General features: G+C 48.1%; 3 protein-coding genes across 5 annotated transcripts; 2 read left to right on the forward strand and 1 right to left on the reverse strand.

The window, feature by feature from the left end:
- The first annotated feature begins 687 nt into the window (after nt 1-687).
- mmp23bb (matrix metallopeptidase 23bb) lies at nt 688-7916 on the forward strand. Of its 3 annotated transcripts, none has more exons than XM_040043375.1 (8): nt 692-1119; nt 3258-3370; nt 4345-4484; nt 5088-5255; nt 5769-5933; nt 6175-6285; nt 6367-6493; nt 7044-7916. In XM_040043375.1, exons 1-8 carry the CDS (start codon nt 1009-1011, stop codon nt 7234-7236), a joined length of 1128 nt encoding a protein of 375 aa, XP_039899309.1. In that variant the 5' UTR covers nt 692-1008; the 3' UTR covers nt 7237-7916. The 3 variants fall into 3 exon arrangements, with proteins under 3 accessions (XP_039899311.1, XP_039899309.1, XP_039899310.1); XM_040043376.1 differs by having other exon boundaries at nt 697-1056; XM_040043377.1 differs by lacking the exon at nt 5769-5933 and having other exon boundaries at nt 688-1119.
- A 2538-nt stretch (nt 7917-10454) lies between these two features.
- LOC120740833 (stress-associated endoplasmic reticulum protein 1) lies at nt 10455-12384 on the reverse strand. The gene is made up of 3 exons (XM_040043316.1): nt 12179-12384; nt 11554-11626; nt 10455-10926 (listed from the first exon to the last, which is right to left on the reverse strand). Exons 1-3 carry the CDS (start codon nt 12260-12262, stop codon nt 10886-10888), a joined length of 198 nt encoding a protein of 65 aa, XP_039899250.1. The 5' UTR covers nt 12263-12384; the 3' UTR covers nt 10455-10885.
- A 1981-nt stretch (nt 12385-14365) lies between these two features.
- Nucleotides 14366-22536, forward strand: eif2a (eukaryotic translation initiation factor 2A). Its single transcript, XM_040043309.1, has 16 exons — nt 14366-14455; nt 16018-16087; nt 16174-16245; nt 16334-16452; nt 17473-17572; nt 17657-17739; nt 17820-17893; nt 17965-18109; nt 18187-18303; nt 18434-18590; nt 18915-18999; nt 20301-20633; nt 20710-20823; nt 21398-21511; nt 21628-21693; nt 21897-22536. The coding sequence occupies exons 1-16, from the start codon at nt 14428-14430 to the stop codon at nt 21960-21962; spliced, it is 1743 nt and encodes a 580-aa protein (XP_039899243.1). The 5' UTR covers nt 14366-14427; the 3' UTR covers nt 21963-22536.
- The last annotated feature ends 207 nt before the right edge of the window (nt 22537-22743 follow it).

Genomic DNA, 22743 nt, shown 5'->3' on the forward strand with positions numbered 1-22743 from the left:
ACTGGATGTTTCCATCACTGCTGTGTGAATAAGCAGCTAACTGTGGATGCTCCTCAACCCCAAACTGAAAGTCTAAACATGTAAGGCCCATCAAAAGATGGCATGAAGCAGATCAATAAAGCCAGACCATCAGCATCAGAGGACCGATGACGGAGCCTTGGGGAACTCCACACGTTGTTGAGTTTTATCGCAGGTTTCTCTTCTGAATCCTCCCACATCATGTTTTTTCTCTTAATTATTTCTGTAAAGTCATAAACGGATAGAAACCTGCAGCGAGTTCAATCTGTTCAATCGCAGGACCTTTGTGTGTGTGTGTGTAGTACTAGTAGTGCAGTATTTGTAAGGAGTTTTTGATGTGTGTATTTTTAGGTCTACAGGTCTGTTTTGTTAGTATTTCTCAGTTTGTAAACGATTTTTGGTTTTTGCTGTTTTCGTGTCTCCCTCACAGGAAGCTGTTGAGTGTTTGGACAGATGTTCTTAGCAGAGACGAAACAACTGCTGCACATCTGGACCGCTGCTGCTGGGAAAACACCTCAGGGTGGCCCAACCTGCAGTCTGGAGCCCTTGAGGCCCCAGAGGGAAACACCGGGAGCGGGTCTGGTTTGTTTATCCGCTGAGTGAGCTCAGTGCTTAAACAGAACTGTGGTTCCGGTGGGAAAGGGTTAAACTGGTCTCCTCACCTGACCCCGCCCCTCCGGACCAGCCCCGCTGCAGCAGCGAGCGGACACTCCGGGAACTTCACTCAGTTTGTTCCCCAGCGGAGCGCGTTCCTCCCACGGGTCCCGGACCACGCTGAGCACGCGCACGGAGCGGGTCGGGTCGGGTCTCCGGGGTTCGGATCTTTCCCGCTTTTTGATTTTCTGCCTGAAGTGGAGCTTGCGCGACTTTTAGCTCCGCGGAGCGTGCGTGCGTAAATCTGCGCGCCTGGAAACTCCGTGGGATGACGCACGCGCTCACCGATCGATTGTTTGACTGATTGATTGACGGGCACGCGGTCGGAGACTCGCCATGGACCCCGTTCAGCTGATGATGATGATGGTGATGGTGATGATGAAGGTCAGTGTCGGGACCGACTTCAGACAAACTGGGAGAGAACAAAGAGCGCGCAGTCAGCCCGAGGTCAGACACAGATCATAACCCTCCTCCTCTTCACCCTGGCGCTGGAGCCGGCTCTTATTCGCTCAGACTTAGAAATGATGAAGTTTCTGAGTTCAGATGATTTTGCGCTTTTCTTTCTCTCTGACGATAAACTGAAGATGAATCTGAGCGTTTTTTACTCTTTCACACATCAAACTAGAAAAAAACCCACGTGATTGGAGTCACGTGATTGGCTCTCAGCTGAGGGACCCTGAAGGTCAGACAGCAACTGACTCCAACATCAGTTTGCAGCTTTTGTGAGAGTGGGTGGGGAGCTGATTTCTGGGTCTGAAAAGTCACTGAAGCGTAAATCTGTGAAACGGTTTTACAAGATTTTCTTCTATTTAAAGTCAGGAAACAAAATTGAAACGTGATGAGAGTGTGTCTGCGCTGTAATCTTTTTATTCGCTGCGTCTCTTTGTGATGTGGTCTGAGTCTGTTTTCCACAAAGCTCTCTGAAGACGTTTGCAGACGTTTTGTGGTCTCTGTGGTTCTGCCATTTCTTTGTGCTCATTAAAACTTTTGGAATGATTCTTTAAACATCTTAAGTTGACTTTGCTGAGATGATTTTCCATGAAATAGCTGACTGGTTTGGTTTGAATATTTAGAATGAGCCTTTAAAAGCCTGCAGAGCATAGAGGTGACCTCACACAGTCCTGCACTGCTGATTAAAATGTTTACTGCTTCGTGTCTCAGACTCAGTGTAGAAACGTTCACACTGTCTGAAATCTGATCAAACTCTGTAAGTCTGACGATTCCTGTGAAACGGACTCCAGGCAGGTCTTAGGTTTGTTTCCTCAGTCACACTCAGGTCCCCGGGGTGTTAGCATCACCTGCAGTCTGCTGTCAGTCTGAACTCACCCGTCGTTATCACAGTTTTGGTTCCTTCAGTCGATCCAGATCAGAAACGGATCAAATATTCAATTTTTGCTGTTCGGTGTCACAAACGTGAGGCTGCTGATGTTATCTGTGAGCTGATCTGTCAGTGTCAGCACTGATAACAGGAGAAACACCATTCAGCCAGGCTTGGAGTGTTGGTGTTGCACAGTCTGTCCACCAGATGGCGCTCTGCAAGTTTCCTGCAGTAACAGCAAACAGCTGCTGGGAGCAGAGCATAAACGTGTGAATGAACAGCGCCAAAGCAGAAGCTGTAGGTGGTGTCCACATAGCAAGGGGCGCTGGGTGGAGCCTGTGGGGTCGTTTCTGTCTGAGCGCTCAGATGTGTGAGCAGACTTTCTAACGAGTGAAACGTGGAGGCAAAGGAGGTTCAGCCGAGTTCACATGTGGCTGACAGAAACGTGGGGGGGGGGGAAATCAAAGCACATCAAAGCCACACATGAAAGAGACAAAGAAGGAAGTGTTTCACATCTGTATGGAATCACCCTAGTGCCACATCTGTCCACATCTGTGCACAGAGCCTTCCAGAGTCTCCTGTTTCATTAGAGCGCTGCAGTATTTCTGTTTCTGTTTGAACAGCGTATCATGCACGGCTGCTGAGACTTGAGCTTTTATTTTGAAATAATCACAGGAAATTACAGAGGTCAGGAAGCCTGTTATTGCTGGGCCAAAACGCTCTAGCTGCATCAGCTCCTGACTTTGGTAAAACCAGTCATTCATGTGACCTATGACCTCCTGAAACTACAGGTGGTGTCAAATCATCAATAACAGAAAACCTCCAGACGGAGCTCGCCGTGCTCGATAAAACAGCCCCAGCCAGCAAAGCCAACATGGCTGAGTCATGAGCTGGTCTGCATCCACAGACACGGGCCAGTTAGGGCTCAGTACCATACAATCAAAATCCTCCAGTTTGCCGCATTAAACCCAGAGCTCAGCCTTGTGGACGCTCTGTTAGTACAGTGACCTCACAGCAGACATATTATTGGTCAGATGATGTCATTACAAAGGCCCCAACAGCACAAACACGGTCCAGACGTCGCGTATCCACAGAGACCAAACAGTTTGTGTATCAGGCTGTAAACGTGTTTAATTCTGCTGTAAAGTTTAAAAACGGGAGTCTATGGGGACTGACTCACTGCTGCCTCTGCTGGACGCTAGAGGCACTGCAACTGATTTTAAGGAAGCTGATTGGTTATTAACTCTGCATGTTTGCTGTGTTTCAGATGTCTGACAGCAGCAGATCAATGGAGGTGTTCGGGGACCGAGCAGCAAGAAGCAAACGCTATGCCATCAACCCTCTAGGACACAAGTGGACTCACCATAACATCACGTACAGGTAGAGAAACACCTGTACAGACTTAGTAACATCCTGTAATTCATTCAGTGAAGCTCTGAGGTCATCACGTGTGCTTTTACAAGGTCAGGAACTTCAAAATGCTCTGTTTCTCTAATCGTCCTCTAAGATCATGTGTAAGTTAATGATTTAATGTCTTCATCGTCTAATTCTGCGTCTTTCTATTATTTTGCTGCATTTCAGCGTTTATTGGTTGGACCTCTGCACCTCTGCCACAGCTTGTATTAAAGCACATTCTACGTGTAGAATATTTAATTATGAAGGTAAACATTTGGAGCCTGAAATTCAAGCTAATACTGAGGGCCTGCTGGCTGTCATATCTACAGTGATTCACCCAGCAGGAGCCTGAACAAAGAAAGTGACCCTCACACAGAGCCTCGTGTTCGGCCTCCAATTTATACAAGTCAAAAATAAAGAGCAGAATATAAACCACAAGGCAGAGAATAATCTCTGGTGTCCGAGAGTCTAACCAATAAACAGCGCAGGAACCAACCCTTCCTCCTCCTCCTCATCGTCGGCAGCAGGAGCAGCAGCCTCAGGTCAAAGTCTAGAAACAATCTTGACACTCAGGACCCTTCGCTGTAACGCCTGCAGGCAGTTATTTGGGTGGTTATTTTCATTCTGGCTCCTTCCATGCAGGTAAAGGGCCTTTGGTAGCAGGCGGAGCCCGGGTGACTGAAACAACATTTTGTCCTTTCTTTGACAACCAGTTTTTTTGGGGGTTTTTTTTTGTTAACGACTGAAAAACGTTCATAGATGACGATGAAGAAAGCGAATGGCGCAGCATCGTGATTGGCTCGTTTGTTTCCTGATTCCATGCTGATGAGTACCTACCTCACTGATTGCCCTCCCATTGTATTTCTATACCAGTCACACAACTGAAATCAGAGGAGGCGGAGCATCATTCTCTGAGGACCAATCAGAGTCCAGTTATCTGTCTGTCTCTTCCATCTCAGGATCATCAAGTTCCCCAACACCCTGAATGTGGAGGACACCAGGAAGGCCATCGGCATCGCCTTCACAAAGTGGAGTGACGTGTCTCCGCTGACCTTCACCGAGGTTACAGACGGCAACGATACCGCTGACATCACCATCGGTAGGACTGAACGTTTAACTGGCTGTGGACCCGCAGGGTCAGGTTAACACGCACCTCTCTCTGTGTGGGAGACTTCATTTGAAAAGGGCCAACTTCTGCTTAAAGTGATGGATTAGAGCCCTAACCCTGGCACTAAACAGGTCACAGGTACTTTATTTTAATACAAGATTAGTCCATATCATTAAAAAATTGCCTCGTAATTGTAACTGCCTGTGTTCAAAGTGATTCAAACCTTAGAAAAACCAACCAAAGTATCAACAGAAGGTGGAGAGACAGCATCGATGTTGTGTTGAACAGATATCAGCTGATATTAAAATGGAGACAGGCTGTTGTTTCATGTTATACCAGTTTGTACCACAAGATGGCGTAGTGAGTCAGCCGAACCTTTACTAGTGGGCTGGACAAGCTGAAGGTTCTGGACGAAGCGGCGGTAAGAGTAAAACTCTGCCCCCTGCTGGTGAAGGCTGCAGCTACATGTTGCTGATGGTAATTAAAGAAGTGCGTTCAGTAGGTCGTCCTCATGAAAGGACACGAACACGTCTGCAGGATGAGGAGCTCTGCTTTCGTCCTCTGAGATGTTCCACTTCAGTTTCCTATTTCCAGGTTTCTACACCTTCAACCACACGGACTGCTGGTGGTCTCCTCTCCACCCGTGTTTCGATGGGCTGAACGGCGAGCTGGCGCACGCCTTCCTGCCACCACGGGGAGAAATTCACTTTGACAACCACGAGTTCTGGATCCTCGGGAAGTCCCGCTTCAGCTGGAAACAAGGTTGGAGCACGTAGGATGGTTCTGTGTGTGTTTAGTGTGTTCCTAGAAGGCCACCGTAGTCTGAGAGATGAAAGAAACAGCACAAATGTTGTTTTAGGTGTTCCTCACTTTTTGAAAGTCTGAAGTTTAAGGTCCTGAAGGGAAGCTTCAGCTTAAGAGTGTCTCTAATGGGAGAAAAACACTGGAGTTTATAACGTGTGTGTGTGTGTTATAAACAGCAGCGCTGATATCGTGACAGGATTTATTCCTCAATGCTTCTTAAATGATCAAAATCTAAACAAACTCCTGAAACATGACTGACAGGAAGAGCACAGCAGAAACCTCAGAGATCATTGTGATCAGCTTCTGGAAGCCTGCTGAGGGGCAGCAGTCACAGGCTGCGAGTGTGGTGGGCGTGGTCTGTTTGTAGGAGGCTGCAGCAGGAGTGACGCTCCTCTGAGAACACGTCATTACCATCCTGCAGCCGGCGCTCTGAGGATGATGATGATTGGATGTAAAAATCTCCTCCTGCAGGAGTCTGGCTGAACGACCTGGTCCAGGTGGCGGCACACGAGATCGGCCACGCTCTGGGTTTGTGGCACTCCAGAGACCCTCAGGCTCTGATGCATCCCAACGCCACCTACACCGGACAGAGGAACATCGCCCAGGACGACGTGTGGGGCATCCAGAGACTCTACGGTAAACCCCAGCGCGGCCGGCAACGAGCTCTTCCTGCTTCAGTCAGGTTTACAGCTGTTCGCTGCAAAGCTGGGAAACAGCACATTTATGCATTTGAGATATTTAAGGTGGACTGAGGGGAAACTGCTCTGATCGATCAGAAATAAACATCCCCTGATGCAGACAGGCGGAAACACGCCGCTGCATCATGTGACGTGTGTTTGTTGTGTTTAAGTGACTGGACACGTCTGTCGCTCTGCAGGTTGTCTGGATAAGAAGCGAGTCTGCGACCCGTGGGCTCGGCTCGGCTTCTGCGAGCGAAGGAAGACGTTCATGAAGAAGAACTGTCCTCAGCGCTGTGATTTCTGCTACGGTGAGGCCCCTCTGACCTCTGACACCCTCACAGAAGCCCGCATGACGCTCATTGCCCGTCTCCATCCTCTTCCCACTGCAGAGCCTCTGGAGGTGGTCACTACAGCAACACCGCCGGCAGCCAACACGAAGATCAAGATGGTTCCTCGGGGAAAGGTGGTGGGTTTCCGCTGTGGAACCAAAAGCACCCGCTTCCCCCCCAAAATCAGGTCAGCTCATCAATGCTGGCGTAATCATTATTGTGGGTGATTTTAACATGTAGATGCTAAGAATGACAGCCTCAACATGCCATTTAATCTGTTATTAGACTCAACTGGCTTCTGTCAACATGTAAAAGAACCCACCCGCCACTTTAATCACACTCTAGATCTTGTTTTAACATGTGGCATAGAAACTGAACATGTAACAGAGTTTCCTGTCTGATCATTTCCTGATAACATTTACAATAACAGAGCCTTCAGTTTTCAGGCCCCTCTTCTGTGGAACCAGCTTCCAGTTTGGATTCGGGAGACAGACACTATCTCTACTTTCAAGATCAGGCTTCAAACTTTCCTTGTTCATGTTTTGAAGCTAATGCTGCGGCGTCACTGGTCATGGACACAGCTCGTCAAGGTTAAAATCTTTCTCGGAGAGTTTCAGGAGCCAGGACAAGTCACAGTTAACGAGCGGGGCTTGTGGTCATTTTCTGTACAGCTGTTTGAATGATTGTGGGCGGAGCTGAAAGCTTAAAGGTCTGTGGTGTCTGTGGTTTTCCTGCAGCTGGTACAAAGATGGCGAGCAGATCCTCTCATCCATTCCAGGGTACATCGTCATGAAGGACCGAGACTTGCGCATCGTCGCCAACGAGTTCAACGAAGGCGTTTACACCTGCCGCGTCCATCGCCGCGGCGACATCGTCTCTGCAAACTCCTGGGCTATCAGACTGAAGCCGGAGCAGGCATCCAACAGCTGAAGACGACAGACAGGAAGTGACCTGACAGGAAGCATGGCGTCTGTGGACTTTTTTCCTGACTTCAAGGGACTTTAAACATTAAAGAACAACGAACCATTGGCAGCTCTGTGATGTCACGGCGCCCCGTCCTCATGACTGCGAATGACATCACAATGTGTAAAGTGGTGACTGAGCTGACTGGATGGCGTTTTGGTGATAAGCAGCCTGCTGCTCATCTACGTGAGAATATTTCTGTAGCCCGTAGGAACTGTGGCGTTTGACCCCGCCCACTTTAGTTGCAGCGGTTGAGTTAATTACTTAGCAACGACAGTCATGTAATCCCTCTTTGCCCTTTGACCTTTGCTTAGACTTGTGTCCTGTCAGACGCTGTTCCTCTGTCCTCCATCATGGGGAAGCTGTTTCACATCTTTGTGCACTTCCTGTTTCCCCCGCCTGCCCGTCCTCACCGCCACGGTTTGAGTGCTGGACTGACGTAGAGCAGCTTTGCATGATTCACAGTTCAGACTAATCCCGCCTCACAAACAGCACGGCAGCGCTCTGAATGCGAGTGATGGACGCTATGACAGGTGTGAGTCCTTCACTCAGTAAACTGGTGGTGTCCTCTTTCTGTCCTTAATGTGTGACATTTGTTTGTTGTTTTGTTGACAAATTACAGAAATAAACAGAAACATTTTAGTAAATGTTCTCCTGCTGGACGCAGCTCGTACGAGGTACGAGTTCACAGAGGTCGAGCCCCCTGGTGGCCGTTAGAGAGAACGCAGGTTTGAGACGCTCTCAGGTCGTCCATGCTCTCTTTGGGGGGAGGGAGGGGGAGGGTGCTCCAAATATTCAGATGAAAACAGGTCAGACTTTAAAGAAATGGGTTGGATGATGAATGTGTGTGTGTGTCTGCGTGTGTGTGCGAGAGACACTGATGTCTGTGGAAACAAAGGCCTGAGAACAAAGAGTGTCTGCAGGGTGAGCGTGGGTCGCTCACCCTGCAGACACAAACAAACCGACAAAATCATTTTAAAAATCAAAAACAGGCAAATAAAGTTTAACAATCTCAAATTAAAATATTATAAAATAAATAACTACAACTAATAAATAAAATAAACATCTGAAATATTAATATTTTAAAAGTAAATGAAAGATTTGTTTTGTGATATTTTTGATTTTTACACAATTATCAATAATAAACAAACAAATCAGCAAGAGCTGCGAGAGACAAACAGGAAGTAAACTAAAAACAAGAAATGACAGAATTAAAACACATTTACTAAGTGATGCGAGTGGCTTCCATTTACGTGAAAGGGAAAGACCATCTCTGAATGGAGGAGGGGCCTAAGGGTTCATCTGTCGCCATCTTACATGCTGTGATTGCAGCCATTCCCCAACTCTCTGTGAATGGTACTCATGGTTATTGATCAGTGGTTGTTGATCAATGGTCATGAGAATTTGCATAATTATGATGAAGGTGACCCGTTGTTCCTTCAGTGCTGCAGGTTTCAGTCATTGTACAAATGTCCTGTTTATAAGGTTGGAACCTGCAGTCAGCTGAGACTGAAGACGTCAGCTGATGATGACGAAACGTTTCTCGCACTGAAACCATCCAGATGAACAGACTCAACTTGTGTACATTTACATTTAGTGTAAAAAGATACAAAATAATATTTATAATAAAATCTATGAAAAACAAGTATTCACAGTGAAGACCAGCTCAGGACAAAAGTGTACATAACCAGTTTGACACACACACAGACAGACACACACAGTCTTATGTGTGTATTCATGTTGTTGTTGTTTCTATATTGTATTTAATAAATGGAAACATTTTATTATTTTCATGTAATTATGTAAAAATACGTTTGAAATGTTCAAAAGTCCAGACTGCAGATTATTGATTGATCAGCTGTTTGTTTACCTTGATTAATGAGGCCTGAAAACATGGTTCACACTCACACAGCACCACCTGGTGGGCCAACAGGGACACTGCAGCAGCTCCCTGCTGCCACCTGCGATGTCCAAATTCATAGGCTGCATCGTCCTGAGGCCGATTACAGCGACGCAGCAAAGGCTGTCCAAATTTGTAGACTCCTCCAAATGGGTCCTCCTGTTCTCCAGATTTGAAGGATGGGTCCGGTGTATCCTTCGTGGCCCGCGTTCCCAGCATTCATAGTGTTTTCAACAATGGTGGCAGCTGCTTAGTTTTAATATTACTCTTACTAATCTTTCTGGGTCACAAAATAAACTTTTAAGATATTTTCAGGCGAGAATGTTTCTGTGTAAACTTCAAATATCTGCTCGGTTTATCAAGACCTCACATATTTGGAAAAGGTTAAACATGACTACATAAGTCACTTAAAAATGTTATCGTCCATCCATTTTCCTCCGCTTATCCGGGGCCGGGTCGTGGGGGCAGCAGCCCAAGCAGAGAAGCCCAGAGGGAGGTCTGTTCGTGAGTAAATCGGTTTGGCTGAGATCAAAGTTATTAGATTAGATTACATAAAACTTTATTAATCCATCGGGTGCAGTGGCGGTCCTAGCCTGTTTGGCGCCCTGGGCGTACACTCCCTCTGGCGCTCTGTTGGGAAGCAGCATGTCTCCTCCCCTTTCAACGACCTTTACTCCTGGTCCTAAAGTGAGGGTTAGGGTTACCCTAGCTCTAACCCTGCAGCGCCCCCTGGAGGATGAACCAACTTAGCCAAAGCTGCTCAGACCTGATTAGTCACAGTAACAGCACAGTAAGAGGTCAGAGGTCAGCACAGGCCTTGATCCAGGAAGCAGCTTCAACACTGATCAGCTGATCAGTCAGTTCATGACATCATCACAGACTTCAGAGGAACAGCTGACGGTCCTCGTCACAGAGCGTGAATCCTAACGGTACCTTTGATTTGAAATCTGTGACATCACTCAGCGACTGACTCTCCACCTGTGAGGTTAAATGTAATCTGATTACACTGTAAACACGCTCGTTTCAGTCTGCAAATAATTTCATCGTCTTTGCGACTGTGACACCGTCACACCCACCAGTGACCGCCGACTGATCGCTGTGATGTAATCAGGGACTCTACAGTAAGGCACAGTGAGTGTAATCTGATTACACTCACAGATACAGAGGTCTGACTCTGACGGAGTCGCCGTCTCAGGCCTGATGACTGATTAGAGACGATCGTGCCGACAGCTTTGACTTGGTGAGCGAGGAAAGGCGGGGCTTAGACACGACACACACACGGCGCTCCGTATTCAAAGTGAACTTTATTGAGTGATCGGGAATGTTCAGGTGCAGCTGCACACGGTGCAGGCTCACCTGTGAGCTCCTCACTACCTTCTGATTCAAAAGACCTTCATGTCCAGACGCCACCATCACTTTGGTCTGCAGCTGGCCCCGCAGGGGGGCGGGGCCAAAGCTCAGGTAAACACAGAAAGGCACAGAGTGAAACATGAACACTGTGAGAAGGACAGCGGGTGGCGACAGGTTAAATCAACAGATAACAGGCTGGTGTCAGGGGGCGGGGTTTGTTTGAGAGGGGGGCAGGGGGTTGTCTGCTCAGGTGACGGTGGTCAGAGTTCAGGAATGTTTTCGTCGGGTTGGGGCGGCAACACGGTGTTCTGATGGTGCTGGCGTTCGCCGCGCCTCCGTGGCCCCGCCCCCGTCGATGACATCACTCTACATGCCCATCCTGATGCTCTGGATGATCTGGAAGATGGCTGCGGGACAGACGAGGCATCAGCGTTACTGCGTTTCACGTTTGTCTTTAATCCGTTCAGAATAAAATAATCACTGGTGATTTTATTCACACCACTCGAGTTATCTGAAAAATGATTTCACGTGGAAAATGTGATTCTTCATCATTTTGATATTATCTAAAGGATTTGTTTACATTTTTACTCAAAAAACAAACTTACTTTTAGTATTAATGCGATTTTTTTGCCCTGAAGTTAAAATATTCAGTTTATTTAAATATTTATGACATTTTCAGAACTTTTTAAAGCATTTTTCTCCCTTTGATTTTATATTATTTTAAATATATTTTTTAAAAGTAGTTTCCATTAAAGATAACCTGACACGACCTCTGTGATCACGTCTGAGCGTGCTCAGATCACCCTGATCAAACACACCTGAAGCACCAGGTACTCGTCATCAATTAAAGGTCACAGCAGCACGGCGTGCCATGACATCACAGGGACAGGCCCCGCCCATTTCCAGCTCTTTAGTCAACAGTTATTTAAAGCTTTCATAAACCAGAAAATCAAAGGACACGTTTATAACACACAATGAACGAGCCGTCAGCGTGAAGCAGACCTTTATGACCGAAGAAGAAGAGGAGGACTCACCTGATCCACAGACGACGAAGATGAAGAGGGCGAGCAGCCACGGCCCCACACCTTTGTCATCAGTCAGGCTCCTCTGAAACACACACACAATTTATTGATCAGCCCATCACGCTCATCCCGATCTGTGTTTATTGTGGATTGGGTGGAGCAGCGGTTATCACGGTCGTCTCGCTGCAGGAAGGTTGTGGGTTTGACTCTGATTGTGACTAAAACTAGACCTGACACCTGTCCAGGTGTACCCCACCTTTCTCCCAGGCCTGCTGGGACCAGCTCCAAGTGCGCTGCCTTCACGGACAGCCCGTTTCTCTGGAATTCTCAGACTTCTGAGTCACATTAGCTCTAAACTCGATCACCTGTGATCAATACCTGCGCTTTACTCTCCTGTAGAGACACTTTTAAAGCGTCTCACCTTTAAAACAATCATCTTTGACCTTTGACCTTTGGCTTTTCCTGTTTTTAAACCCATCTGTTACAGTCTGTCTACAGGGGAGCTGAAGTGCTCCTGAAGTTGGCCTGACTGGACCTGACGACGGATCCTGACGCGATCGATCGGTTTCTGATCGTTTATCGATCAGTTTCGGCTCGCGCTCTTCGCCCTGACGATGATGATGACGGTTTTACTCACCGTGGTCTTGGCCACGTTTCCTCTCTGCGTGATGTTCTTGCTGTGTTTCTCGTTCGCCATGCGGATCCTCTGTTTGGCCACCATCTTGTCGTCGCTGTTGTTTGTTTGTTTGTTTGTTTGTTTGTTTGTTTATCGTCGTTTCGTCCTCGCGCTCGTCGCTCCGCTGTTTCACGCACTGGGACCGACTCTTGTTTGTCGACGTACTCAAAAACCTGATGTCCCGCCCCCTTTCGTGCTGGTCACGCCCACACTCCATGGAAAGCGCCTTACTGCGCAAACATGATTTCCTGCAGGCCCTTTCAAAATTAAAGCCAGCTGTGGTCTGCCGTTCAAGAGGACGTGGTTCCATTTTTATCATGTTTAAATCAAGTTTATATCCTTTCTGTGTCGTAATAACTGGTGATGTAATATCTGTTAGCTTTTATTTTGAATCCTTTATAGTTAATTAATTTGAAGGCTGTAATTTATAAAGTATAAAACAGGTTGAATTGTTTATTATCAGTTTTCTTTAATGACTTGCAACCAGTCAAAAGGAAAGGTTCACATTTTTTCATCTTTATCTTTTTAATAGCCATACAATTTATTTATTTACAATCATATAAAACAATTACAGACTCAGTGAAAATTCTGATAAAATGTGTGTTTGAAAAAGTTCCCCTCTCCACTGTGGATTTATCAAGGTTCAAGGTTCTTTATTTGTCACATGCATAGTTATACAAGTATAACACACAATGAAATGTAACCTGACACGCTCCTCGACATGTGCAAAAATGGGGGGGGGGGGTAACCTGACACACTCCTCGACATGGGGGGGTATAGTATATACATTGGGTGAGTGTGCAGTAGTAGCAGCAAGCAGGTGAATTCTGTACATTAATAAGAATAGACATCTGACTATTTTACAGGATAGACAATATAAACATATTTAAAATTAAAGGAATTGAAATGTACATTGTGCCTTGGTTTAGTGTCTGGAAGAGTCCTGACTCAGTCAATTATAGATGATGTGAGAGGGTGGGTGTGTGTGTTTAGGGCACGGATGGCTTGGGGATAGAAGCTCCTCTTGAGTCTCTCTGTCCTTGCCCGGAAGATGCGGAACCTTCTACCAGATTGCAGAAGTTGGAACAGTTTGTTGCCAGGATGGGACGGGTCCTTCAGTATCTGCGCTGCTCTAGTCCGGCATCTCCTGGTGTAGGTGTCCTGAAGCGGGGGGAGAGCAATCCTGCAGCAGCGTTCTGCTGTACGGATCACTCTCTGGAGAGCTTTTTGGTCCTTCACACAGCTGTTCCCGAACCACGATGTCATGTTCTGTGTGAGGATGCTCTCCACAGCGCCTGTATAGAAAGTCCTGAGGATCTCTGGAGAGACCCTGAACTTCCTCAGTTGCCGTAGGTGATACAGGCGCTGCCTAGCCTTTTTGGTCTGGACCTGAATGTGTCAGGTCTGAGGAGATGTGGACACCAAGATACTTGAAGGACTGCACCCTCTCCACTGGAGCTCCATTGATGATAATGGGCTTGTAGTCTCTGTGCTGACTCCTTCTGAAGTCCACCACCAGCTCCTTGGTCTTGCCGACGTTCAGCTGGAGGTGGTTGTCCTGGCACCATGATGCCAGATTCTTCACTTCATCCACGTAGGCCGCCTCATCGTTGTTGGAGATGGCACCCAACACCACTGTGTCGTCAGCAAACTTCACAATGGTGTTGGAGCCATGGGTGGCCACACAGTCTGAAGTGTAGAGGGAGTAGAGCAGTGGCGAGAGGACACATCCCTGAGGTGCTCCTGTGTTGATGGTGATGCTGTTAGAGACGCATCTACCCACCCTCACCACCTGCCAATTCAGTGTTACTGTTTAAACTGTTGTTTTTATAAAGCTGATTTAAATAAAACCTTTTGACTGAGGTCCTTCATTTTTCCTACCCTTCCTTCGCTTTCAGATGCCTTTTATTTTGAAAGCAAAAGCGGAATCCCTTTTAGTCAGTTTCCGACATTTTTGATGCAACTTTGATCGCAAATTTACATCAAAAAGAAATGATATTTAATGATAATTGTTGAACGTGGCTGATCTTATAAGCTCGCGATTATCAGAGAATCGTTAATTACATGTTAATAAATGATAAAGTAAGCGTCTTCTTTTCAGTTTTTAACGACGTGTCACTGACTGTCTGCTGACGTGGCGCTGATAGACCCACCTCTCGGTGGTCTGACGCATTTCCGGGGTGCTGTTTTCTTCTTCCGGCACAATAAACATGGCGCCCCCCGTCCCGTTGCTGGCAGGTGGGTACATTTTTGTTTATTTTGATTTATATAAAAATGTCTGTCTTTTTAAAACCCACGGACAACGACACAAAGTCACACATCTGCCACGACCAGCGTAAGCCTCCGCGCTGTTAGGTAGAGCCAGCAGCCCGCCAAACCCAGTGAGGAATCGGATAAAATATTAATTTGTGCGAATATAACAAAGTCACGTGCGCTCGCAATGAAAGTGTTGTATGTTTTTAAATCTGTGGAGTCTTTGGGTTGATTCGGCTCTAAAATAACGCCCGTGCGTGTTTCCGTTAATAAAACTGAGCTGGTTGAATTTTACCACGCTGTTTTCTGTTTCACGTCAGTGAGGTTTCGGGTACAAAGAGCTTAACAACACCAGAGCAGCAGCTACGTTAGGGTCTGTGTTAGAGCCGATGTGCGAGGCGATGCTGTGCGCTTCAAACGCCGCGTTTGCTGTAAACTCACGTGACACTGTTTTGGTTCAATCGGGATTACGTTATATTAAAGGGATTTTACTCTTCGGTTTATTCCAAACTGTGTTGATATCTGAGACCAATGGTCGCAACCCATCCATCCATTCGCTTCCGCTTCTCCTTTTCAGGGTCGCGGGGGGCGCTGGAGCCCATCCCAGCTGTCATAGGGCGAGAGGCGGGGTACACCCTGGACAGGTCGCCAGTCTGTCGCAGGGCCAACACACAGGGACAGACAACCATTCGCACTCACATTCACACCTAGTGGCAATTTGGATTTTTCCAATTAACCTGTCCCCACAAGCTGCATGTCTTTGTCTTTGGACGGTGGGAGGAAGCCGGAGTACCTGGAAGGAATCCACACAAACACGGGGAGAACATGCAAACTCCACACAGAAAGACCCTGGCCTGATGTTGGAATTGAACTCAGGACCTTCTTGCTGTGCGGCAACCAAAGGGGTGTCCAACTCCAGGCCTCGAGGGCCGGTGTTGGCAGGTTTTAGATCTCACCCTGGGTCAGCACACCTGAATCACATGATTAGTTCGTTACCAGGCCTCTGGAGAACCTCAACACATGGCGAGGACGTCATTTAGCCATTTTAATCAGCTGACACATCTAAAACCTGCAGGACACGCCCCCGAGGCCTGGAGTTGGACACCTCTGATGTAAAGCATCTGTTTTCAACAGCATCTCACCGCTGAAGGAGCGAGCCGCTTTAATCTGACCTGTTCACAGTAACGGGTGCAAGAATAATTTGTAATTTAATTTCAGTCTCACAGATTCTCAGAATCTCCGTAAACACGAAGACATGTTGACTCATAACAGTATGACTACAATCCAGCGAACATAAAGAAAGAACTTAAAATGTTTACATTCAAATGACAGTTAAATAAAATAAAAGCTCCGATGAAAATCAGTTTTACATTTGAGGTCTTAAGGATAAACATTGTAGGAATGAACAACTAAAAAAAGTTCAAAAATATTAGAGAGCATCGATGACGGTGAGACCGTCCCTCACAGCGCTGAGCTAACGTCAGTGCTCAGGAGTCACAGACGCGTCAGTGAGCCGTCCACATACTTTTGGTGTGTTTGTGTTTCAGTGCGAGGATCCGATGGCACGTCTCTGCTCCGAGGCCCCCCCCACTGTGAGCCACATGCAGCTTTCCAGAGGTAACCCTGCCCCCTACGCACCCTGTCACCAACACACACGGACACAGTTTGTTTGTTTACAGTGTGTGTGTGCGTGTGTGTGGCAGGGACTGCCGGCCCAGCAGATGTGTGACCTTCAGCACAGACGGGACACTCTTTGGTTGGTGTAACGGACAAAAGTAGGCGCTTCTCCATCCCTGTGAGTAACATCTGTCTTGCACCCTGTCTGACCTCTGACCTCTAACCCTCTGTCTGCCTGTACATCAGTGTCTCCATCGTGAACCCCTCAGATGGCGCTGTGGTGTCGACCTTTGACCTCCCGAAGACAGCCCTGCTGGAATTTTCTCCACTCAACAACATCCTGGTTACCTGGCAACTGTACACGAGTAAGAGAAGAAGAGGGAGTTTCACGTCCGTAGAGAGATTAGAGATAAAACAAGTTCACATGAGGTCACGAGTCCTTCTACAGCAGGGGTGTCAAACTCAGATACACAGTCGGCCAAAATTCAAAACTGGAACAAAGTCGCGGGCTGACGTTAATATTTATTGAAATATATTTATTCCTCCAGATATAAGAATGAATCCTTTCTTATGGACTCAAACACGTTTTGCTGAAAAACTGAATATGGAACAAACAAAGCTTAATACTAAACAATAATTATATATTAGCTGTATAATACCAGTAGGCCAGCTCTGATAGTCATTTGGTGTGGCTTCGCGGGCCAAGTGTAATTAGGCTGCGGGCCAAATTTGGCCCGCGGGCCAGAGTTTGACGCCTATGTTCTACACCCAGACAGGTAGACTGATGTCATGTGACATAAACATTTCTCAGCTGTTTGCAGACTCTCCTCTGCACTCGGAGTTCACGCTCAGTCGCGGAGACAGTGACACTAGACTGGTTGCGCAGATACTCCTTTTTGTTCCCCTGTGCAGGCAGGTGTGCAGGCAGGTGTGCAGGCAGGTGTGCCTGCGTCTGCACGGAGCCTCTCTCCTGCAGCATGGCATGTTTAATTTTATCCAAACAAAGAAAGTGAGTTCTGTAGGTGTTTACAGGTGAGGGCTGTCTGCACACCTGGTGGAGCTGTTTTTACTTTTTTATGTAAGAAAAATTCACAGGTAAAGACTTTCTGAGGTTAAATGACTGTTTTTGTGAATGGAGTCTGGTGGAAAGGGACATTTCCTGTGTGGGCTAAACCCACACTGACCCTTTCAGGTGTCAGCGGCACGTGGCTTTAGTTTGTGTGGGGGTGTGGCCTGCTGCAGATAACGGTTTTTAAGGAGGAAAGCTGCTGTGTCTGAATCTAAATTGTCAGTTTTTCTGCTGATTGGCGTGTTTCAGTGTGTTCGGTGTGTCGCGCTGGTGTGAACGGTGCTGTTTAAACAAAGTTGACTCTGTGACGCTGCAGAGACTCAGGACAGTCCTCAGGGGGAAGCCAACCTCCAGCTGTGGGAGCTGCGCAGCGGACGACTCATCAAAGCCCTCTATCAGAAGAAGGTCGAGTCGTGGTGAGTCCTGACGCACCCTGACTGATTGATTGATCGACTGATTGGTTGTTGCCTGTCAGTGTTGATGTCTGTGGTGGTCTGCAGGTGTCCCAGCTGGTCTGAAGACGAGAAGATCTGCGTGAGGATCGTCAACAACGAGCTGCACTTCTATGAGGACAACGACTTTGGTAAGGACGCGTGCAGCGGTAGCCGGCGGCTTTGTCGCTGTGAAACCAGCAGCTGATGTCTGCGCCATCGTTTTTCCCAGACTCCATCGCCAACAAGCTCCACATGCAGAAGGTGTCCGACTTTGCGCTGTCGCCTGGAGGTCAGCCCAGCAAGGTGAGCGGAGCGTCCAGCAGCATAGTTCATTCTACCTAAACATGGTCCCACCCACCGCCTGTCCCCGTCAGGTCGCCGTCTACGTTCCGGGCAGCAAAGGAGCTCCTTCGTTCGTCCGCCTGTATCAGTACCCGGCGTTTGGAGGGCCGACTGCTGCGCTCGCCAACAAGAGCTTCTTCAAGGCTGACCGAGTGATGATGCAGTGGAACAAGAAAGGTAGGCGTCCCGAGTCCCGACAGCTAGAACCGTGACCCCTGTGAGCGCTGACGCTAACCCGCCTGTCTTTCCCGCAGCCTCGGCCGTGCTGGTGACGGCGAGTACTGAAGTGGATAAAACTGGCGCGTCGTACTATGGAGAGCAGACGCTGCATTACCTCGGCGTTAACGGAGAGACGGCGCTGGTCCAGCTGTGTAAATCCTCCTTTTACTTCCCAGTTTAGCTTGTCGCTGCGGCGCCAGCGTTGGTCACCTGAGGGGTAAAATATGGCGTTAGCGACAGGAAATGTTTGTGTAACGACTTTTCTTTATCGCTTTGAAACAGCGAAGAACGGCCCAATCTACGACGTGGCGTGGAGTCCAAGCTCCACCGAGTTCTGCGTGGTGTATGGCTTCATGCCGGCCAAAGCCACCGTCTTCAACCTCAAATGTGACCCCGTCTACGACTTTGGGACCGGACCGCGAAACGCAGCGTACTACAGGTGAGAATCCGCCTGTGCTCGACGGCGTGTTGTCGCCTCTTTGGTCTCGTCTGTTAATGATGCCACCGTGACGGTGGCTCAGCCATACGGCGTCTTCAGGAGGAGGTCGGTACGTGATGGAAAAGCGTCGTATCACCGCAGCAGAAAACGTGGTTGGCTCCTCGGTGGGTAACGGCTACCAAACCTGCTGACCTAGTGTAGTCAGTAGGATGGGATGCTTCCTGTGAGAGGCTGCACCTGATTGGTAGCTTTTAACTGTGAGGAGAAATCAGGCTGGATGGCAAACCTTAAACTGCTGGATGTTGTCTGTCTCCCTGTCTGTAGCCCTCAGGGCCACATCCTGATCCTGGCCGGCTTCGGTAACCTGCGAGGTCAGATGGAGGTCTGGGATGTGAAGAACTACAAACAGGTGAGGGAAAAACACCTGCGGAGGGAGGGTGGGGGTGGGTCGAAAAGCAACAGGTAAATGGACCTTCAGCGGTGTTTCACTTCCTGTGAGCGTCACAAGGCCAGGTCACAAAGCTCTGACCCCAGCCCCGATGGTGGAGCCTGAAACCAAGCACACCAAACATGTAAAAGAGACCTGTTTGATCCCGGCTCTTTGATCAAACCGCTCCATCTGTGGTTGTGGATGGTGTTCAGTCTGATTTGACTGTTACTGAAGCTTTTTTTATTGTAACTGTATCATTACACAGTTTTATTGTTTCGTACGCATTTTCCGTCACGTTTGTGTGTTTCTGTTATCACATGTCAAAGCGATGCTCTTATTTACAGCTCGTATCATCACTGATTCAATTCAGCTCATTTTTGACTCAGACTGTCAGAAATAATATAATTCTGATCATTTAGATGTGTGCTGTCCAAAGAACCCTCTAAACCTTGGAAATTTAAAAGTAACTGAGGATCCAACAGAAAAACATGAAGCAGGTTTTCCTGTTCTGGCTTTTTATAGCAGATGACCTTAAAAATATTCTGCAGTCGATCAAAAACTGAAGCAAACCATGAATGAACATGTGAACATGACCTGATGAGGTTTGATTACAGACGCAGCTGAGCAGTCATTTGTAAAAGTTTCCATTCGTCCAGTTTGAACAGCAGAGACGAGGCTTTGCTGTCAGAGGCCGACAGCACTGAACACAGCAGCAGACTGGTGGCTAATAAACAGAGAATAATGCAGGAAACAGAGATTTGATGGTAAACTGGCCCCTGAGTGCTGAGAGAGAGAGAGCTGTGCAGGAAGTACAGCAGCCAAAGTCAGAGGGAGCTCATGAGCATGGTTATCAAACGTGAAGCGCAGTTTGATCTTCTTTTGCTGCTGGTTCAGTCAGTGTTGGTCAGAGTGACGAAACCTGCAGCTTCAGGATCTGTGAGCCGTCGACTCTCAGCGCCGACGGCGTCTGTGGACGATCCACGCTCTGTTTCCACGTTTTTACCTGCTCTTTAATCGTTTGAGCTGTTTGCTGAAATAGTTTTGTGAGCTTTAACCTGAGATTCTGACGTTTCTGATAAAATACATTTATATGTAAAAATCATTCAGGATTTAATGAATCGAACTGTAAACCCAGCCCTCATTGAGCTGTCCTGTTACAGGCAGCTTTACAGGAAGAATCAGTGATTTAATCGAACGAGTTGGCGTCTTGTCCATCGGTTTGTCTTTAAACGCCATCGTCGTCGTGTTTGGCTTCACCAGTCTCACCTGTCTCGTCCAAGGTGTCCAAACCTCAGGCGCCAGACGCCACTCATTTCTCCTGGTGTCCCGATGGTGAGCATATCGTCACGGCGACCTGCTCTCCTCGGCTGCGGGTCAGTAACGGTTATAAGATCTGGCACTACACCGGCTCCGTGCTTCAGAAATGGGACGTGGCGGCCGGCTCGGAGCTGTGGGAGGTGCGCTGGCAGTCGCTCCCCGACGGCAGCTTCCCCAAGCGACCAATCAAGTACCAGGCAGCGCCCAGCCAGCTGGGGTCCACACAGGCCCCGCCCACACAGGCGTACCGGCCACCTGCACTGAGACACCTGCCCGCCACGCCCAGCTCCAAACTGGTGAGATGACGATTTAGATTATTTAGGCAGAAGTCGTCGTTATGGTAACCTGACCTCACCTGTCTTTTCCTGTCAGCACGAGGACGAGCCTCCTCAGGACCTTCGTCCCGGAGCTTCGGGAGAGAAGAGTCTCTCTAAATCTGCTCTGAAGAACCAGAGGAAACGAGAAGCAAAGAAGGCAGCGAAGCAGGTGAGACTCGAAAGTGTGACGTACGTGTGAGCACAGGCGAGCTGAACGCCGTCACACCGTCGCTCGCACGGCGTCGACGTCTGCTGCTGGAGAAGCAATGGATCACCTGCTCCTGCTCTCTTCCTGCATCAGCTGTTTATACAAACACTACACATGCTGTGCCATTTTCAAATTAAAAGCACTCTAAAGTTTGGCTTTTACTGTGAAACACTTGTTTACATAAAACATCTGATATTCAGCGTCTGATAACACCTGACTAAATTCATGTGTCATCATCACAGAGGATGATGAGGAGACAGACTGATGATGAAGAAGCTGAGAGGCTTCTTCATCATCAGCTGACATGTGATCATGTGATCTGCTGATATTCATCTGCTAAAAACAGGAAAAGCCTGACTGATGATTTCAGCCTCGCTGGGCTTCAGGTTGAAGTTTCAGGTGTGGAGGATCTTAGTCTGCTCTCACCTGGATCTCACACCGCCTGCCAGCATTCCTCTTACTCCGGGTTCTGCCATGTTGTAAGGTGCTCGAGGCAGTCACGTGAACACGGTCACTGATCTGATTATTTCAACAGGAGGCGAAACCAGAACCAGAACCTCCCACTGACCCCGCCGCTGTCAGTAACAGCCAATCAGAGGCAAGCATCGGTGACCCAGAGGTGGAAAAGAAGATCAAGAACTTAAAGAAGGTGAAGGCTGGTTTATTTCTGTGAACGTCAGTCAGGTGGATCTCATCCTGGGGGCGGGGTCAGTGGTGTGTGGTGCTGTAATCGGTCAGTCTCTCAGTGACGTTTGTACGTTTCAGAAACTGAAGGCCATCGAGGAGCTGAAGGAGCAGCAGGCATCGGGGAAGGTCCTGCAGAAGAACCAGGTGATGTTTGTTGACAACCCGACACTCATGTCCCACAAACTAATATGGGCTCATGAGGGGCAAACGCCGCAGTCATCGGCGGGCCCTGGGTGGTGCCTGGAGGAACTGTGATCACGCTGTAGATGATGACTGGTAAAGGTTGCTGACATCTTGGTGCTGTGAGCACAGCGGCGCTAACTCTGAGCTTAACCTTTCCTCTGCAGGTGGAGAAGATCCAGAAGGAGGAGCAGCTGCTGAAGGAGCTGCAGGAGCTGCAGATCGGACAGTAAGAGGTCCCTGGGAGCTACAGACCACGCCTCCCATCCTGCAGAACACAGAGGGACGGTGGCGTCTGGGATTGAGTTTTTAGTTGAGGGGCGGGGCTTATCTGACAGGTGTGGCATGCCTCCAGAGGGTTAGACTGAGTGGATGTTTGTTCCTTATGTTCACGCCCTGCCCGTGGCGGCGAGCGCTCCTCTGTCTCAGCTGGAGGTTGTCCAGTAATAAACTTTGTAACAGATCATAAGACCAGTTCTTCTTCTTGTCGCAGTGACACCTTTGTTTTTATTTGTCACCAGAGTTGGCTGCTTTTTTGTTTTTTTGGCCGTGGGAGTGCTGATAGACAACAAAGTAAGTCGGACTCGAACCCAGGCCTGCTGTTCTGCGACTACGGTCGCCTGCTCTCCCACTGAGCCAACCCGGTGCCCCAGAGTCGGGTCCTTTTAATTGGATTCATTTACACAAACTCGGCTACACCTGCCGAGCTTCGTCGCTGCCCTAATACCAATACACTTTTTCTCTCTGCCTCACAGTTCCATTTTTTATGGGTAATAAAAAGAAAATAAAGCAGTTATTTCTAATAAATTCAACAAAAAATCTGGTCATTTGTGTAACCCCCGTTCTCTGCAAAGTGAGTCCATTATGTATGGGAAGTGCCCTTTGGTGTGACCAATCACGGAAGCTCCACCACCTCCGTTTCCTGTGATTGGTCTGTGCGAGGCCGTCCAATCACTGCAAAGGACACGGGGATCCCCAGCCCTCTGCCCATGCAGGTAGGGCAGTTTGGTGAGA

Source organism: Simochromis diagramma, unplaced genomic scaffold, assembly GCF_900408965.1.
Source record: "Simochromis diagramma unplaced genomic scaffold, fSimDia1.1 OVJJ01000377.1, whole genome shotgun sequence".
Lineage (NCBI taxonomy): Eukaryota > Metazoa > Chordata > Actinopteri > Cichliformes > Cichlidae > Simochromis > Simochromis diagramma.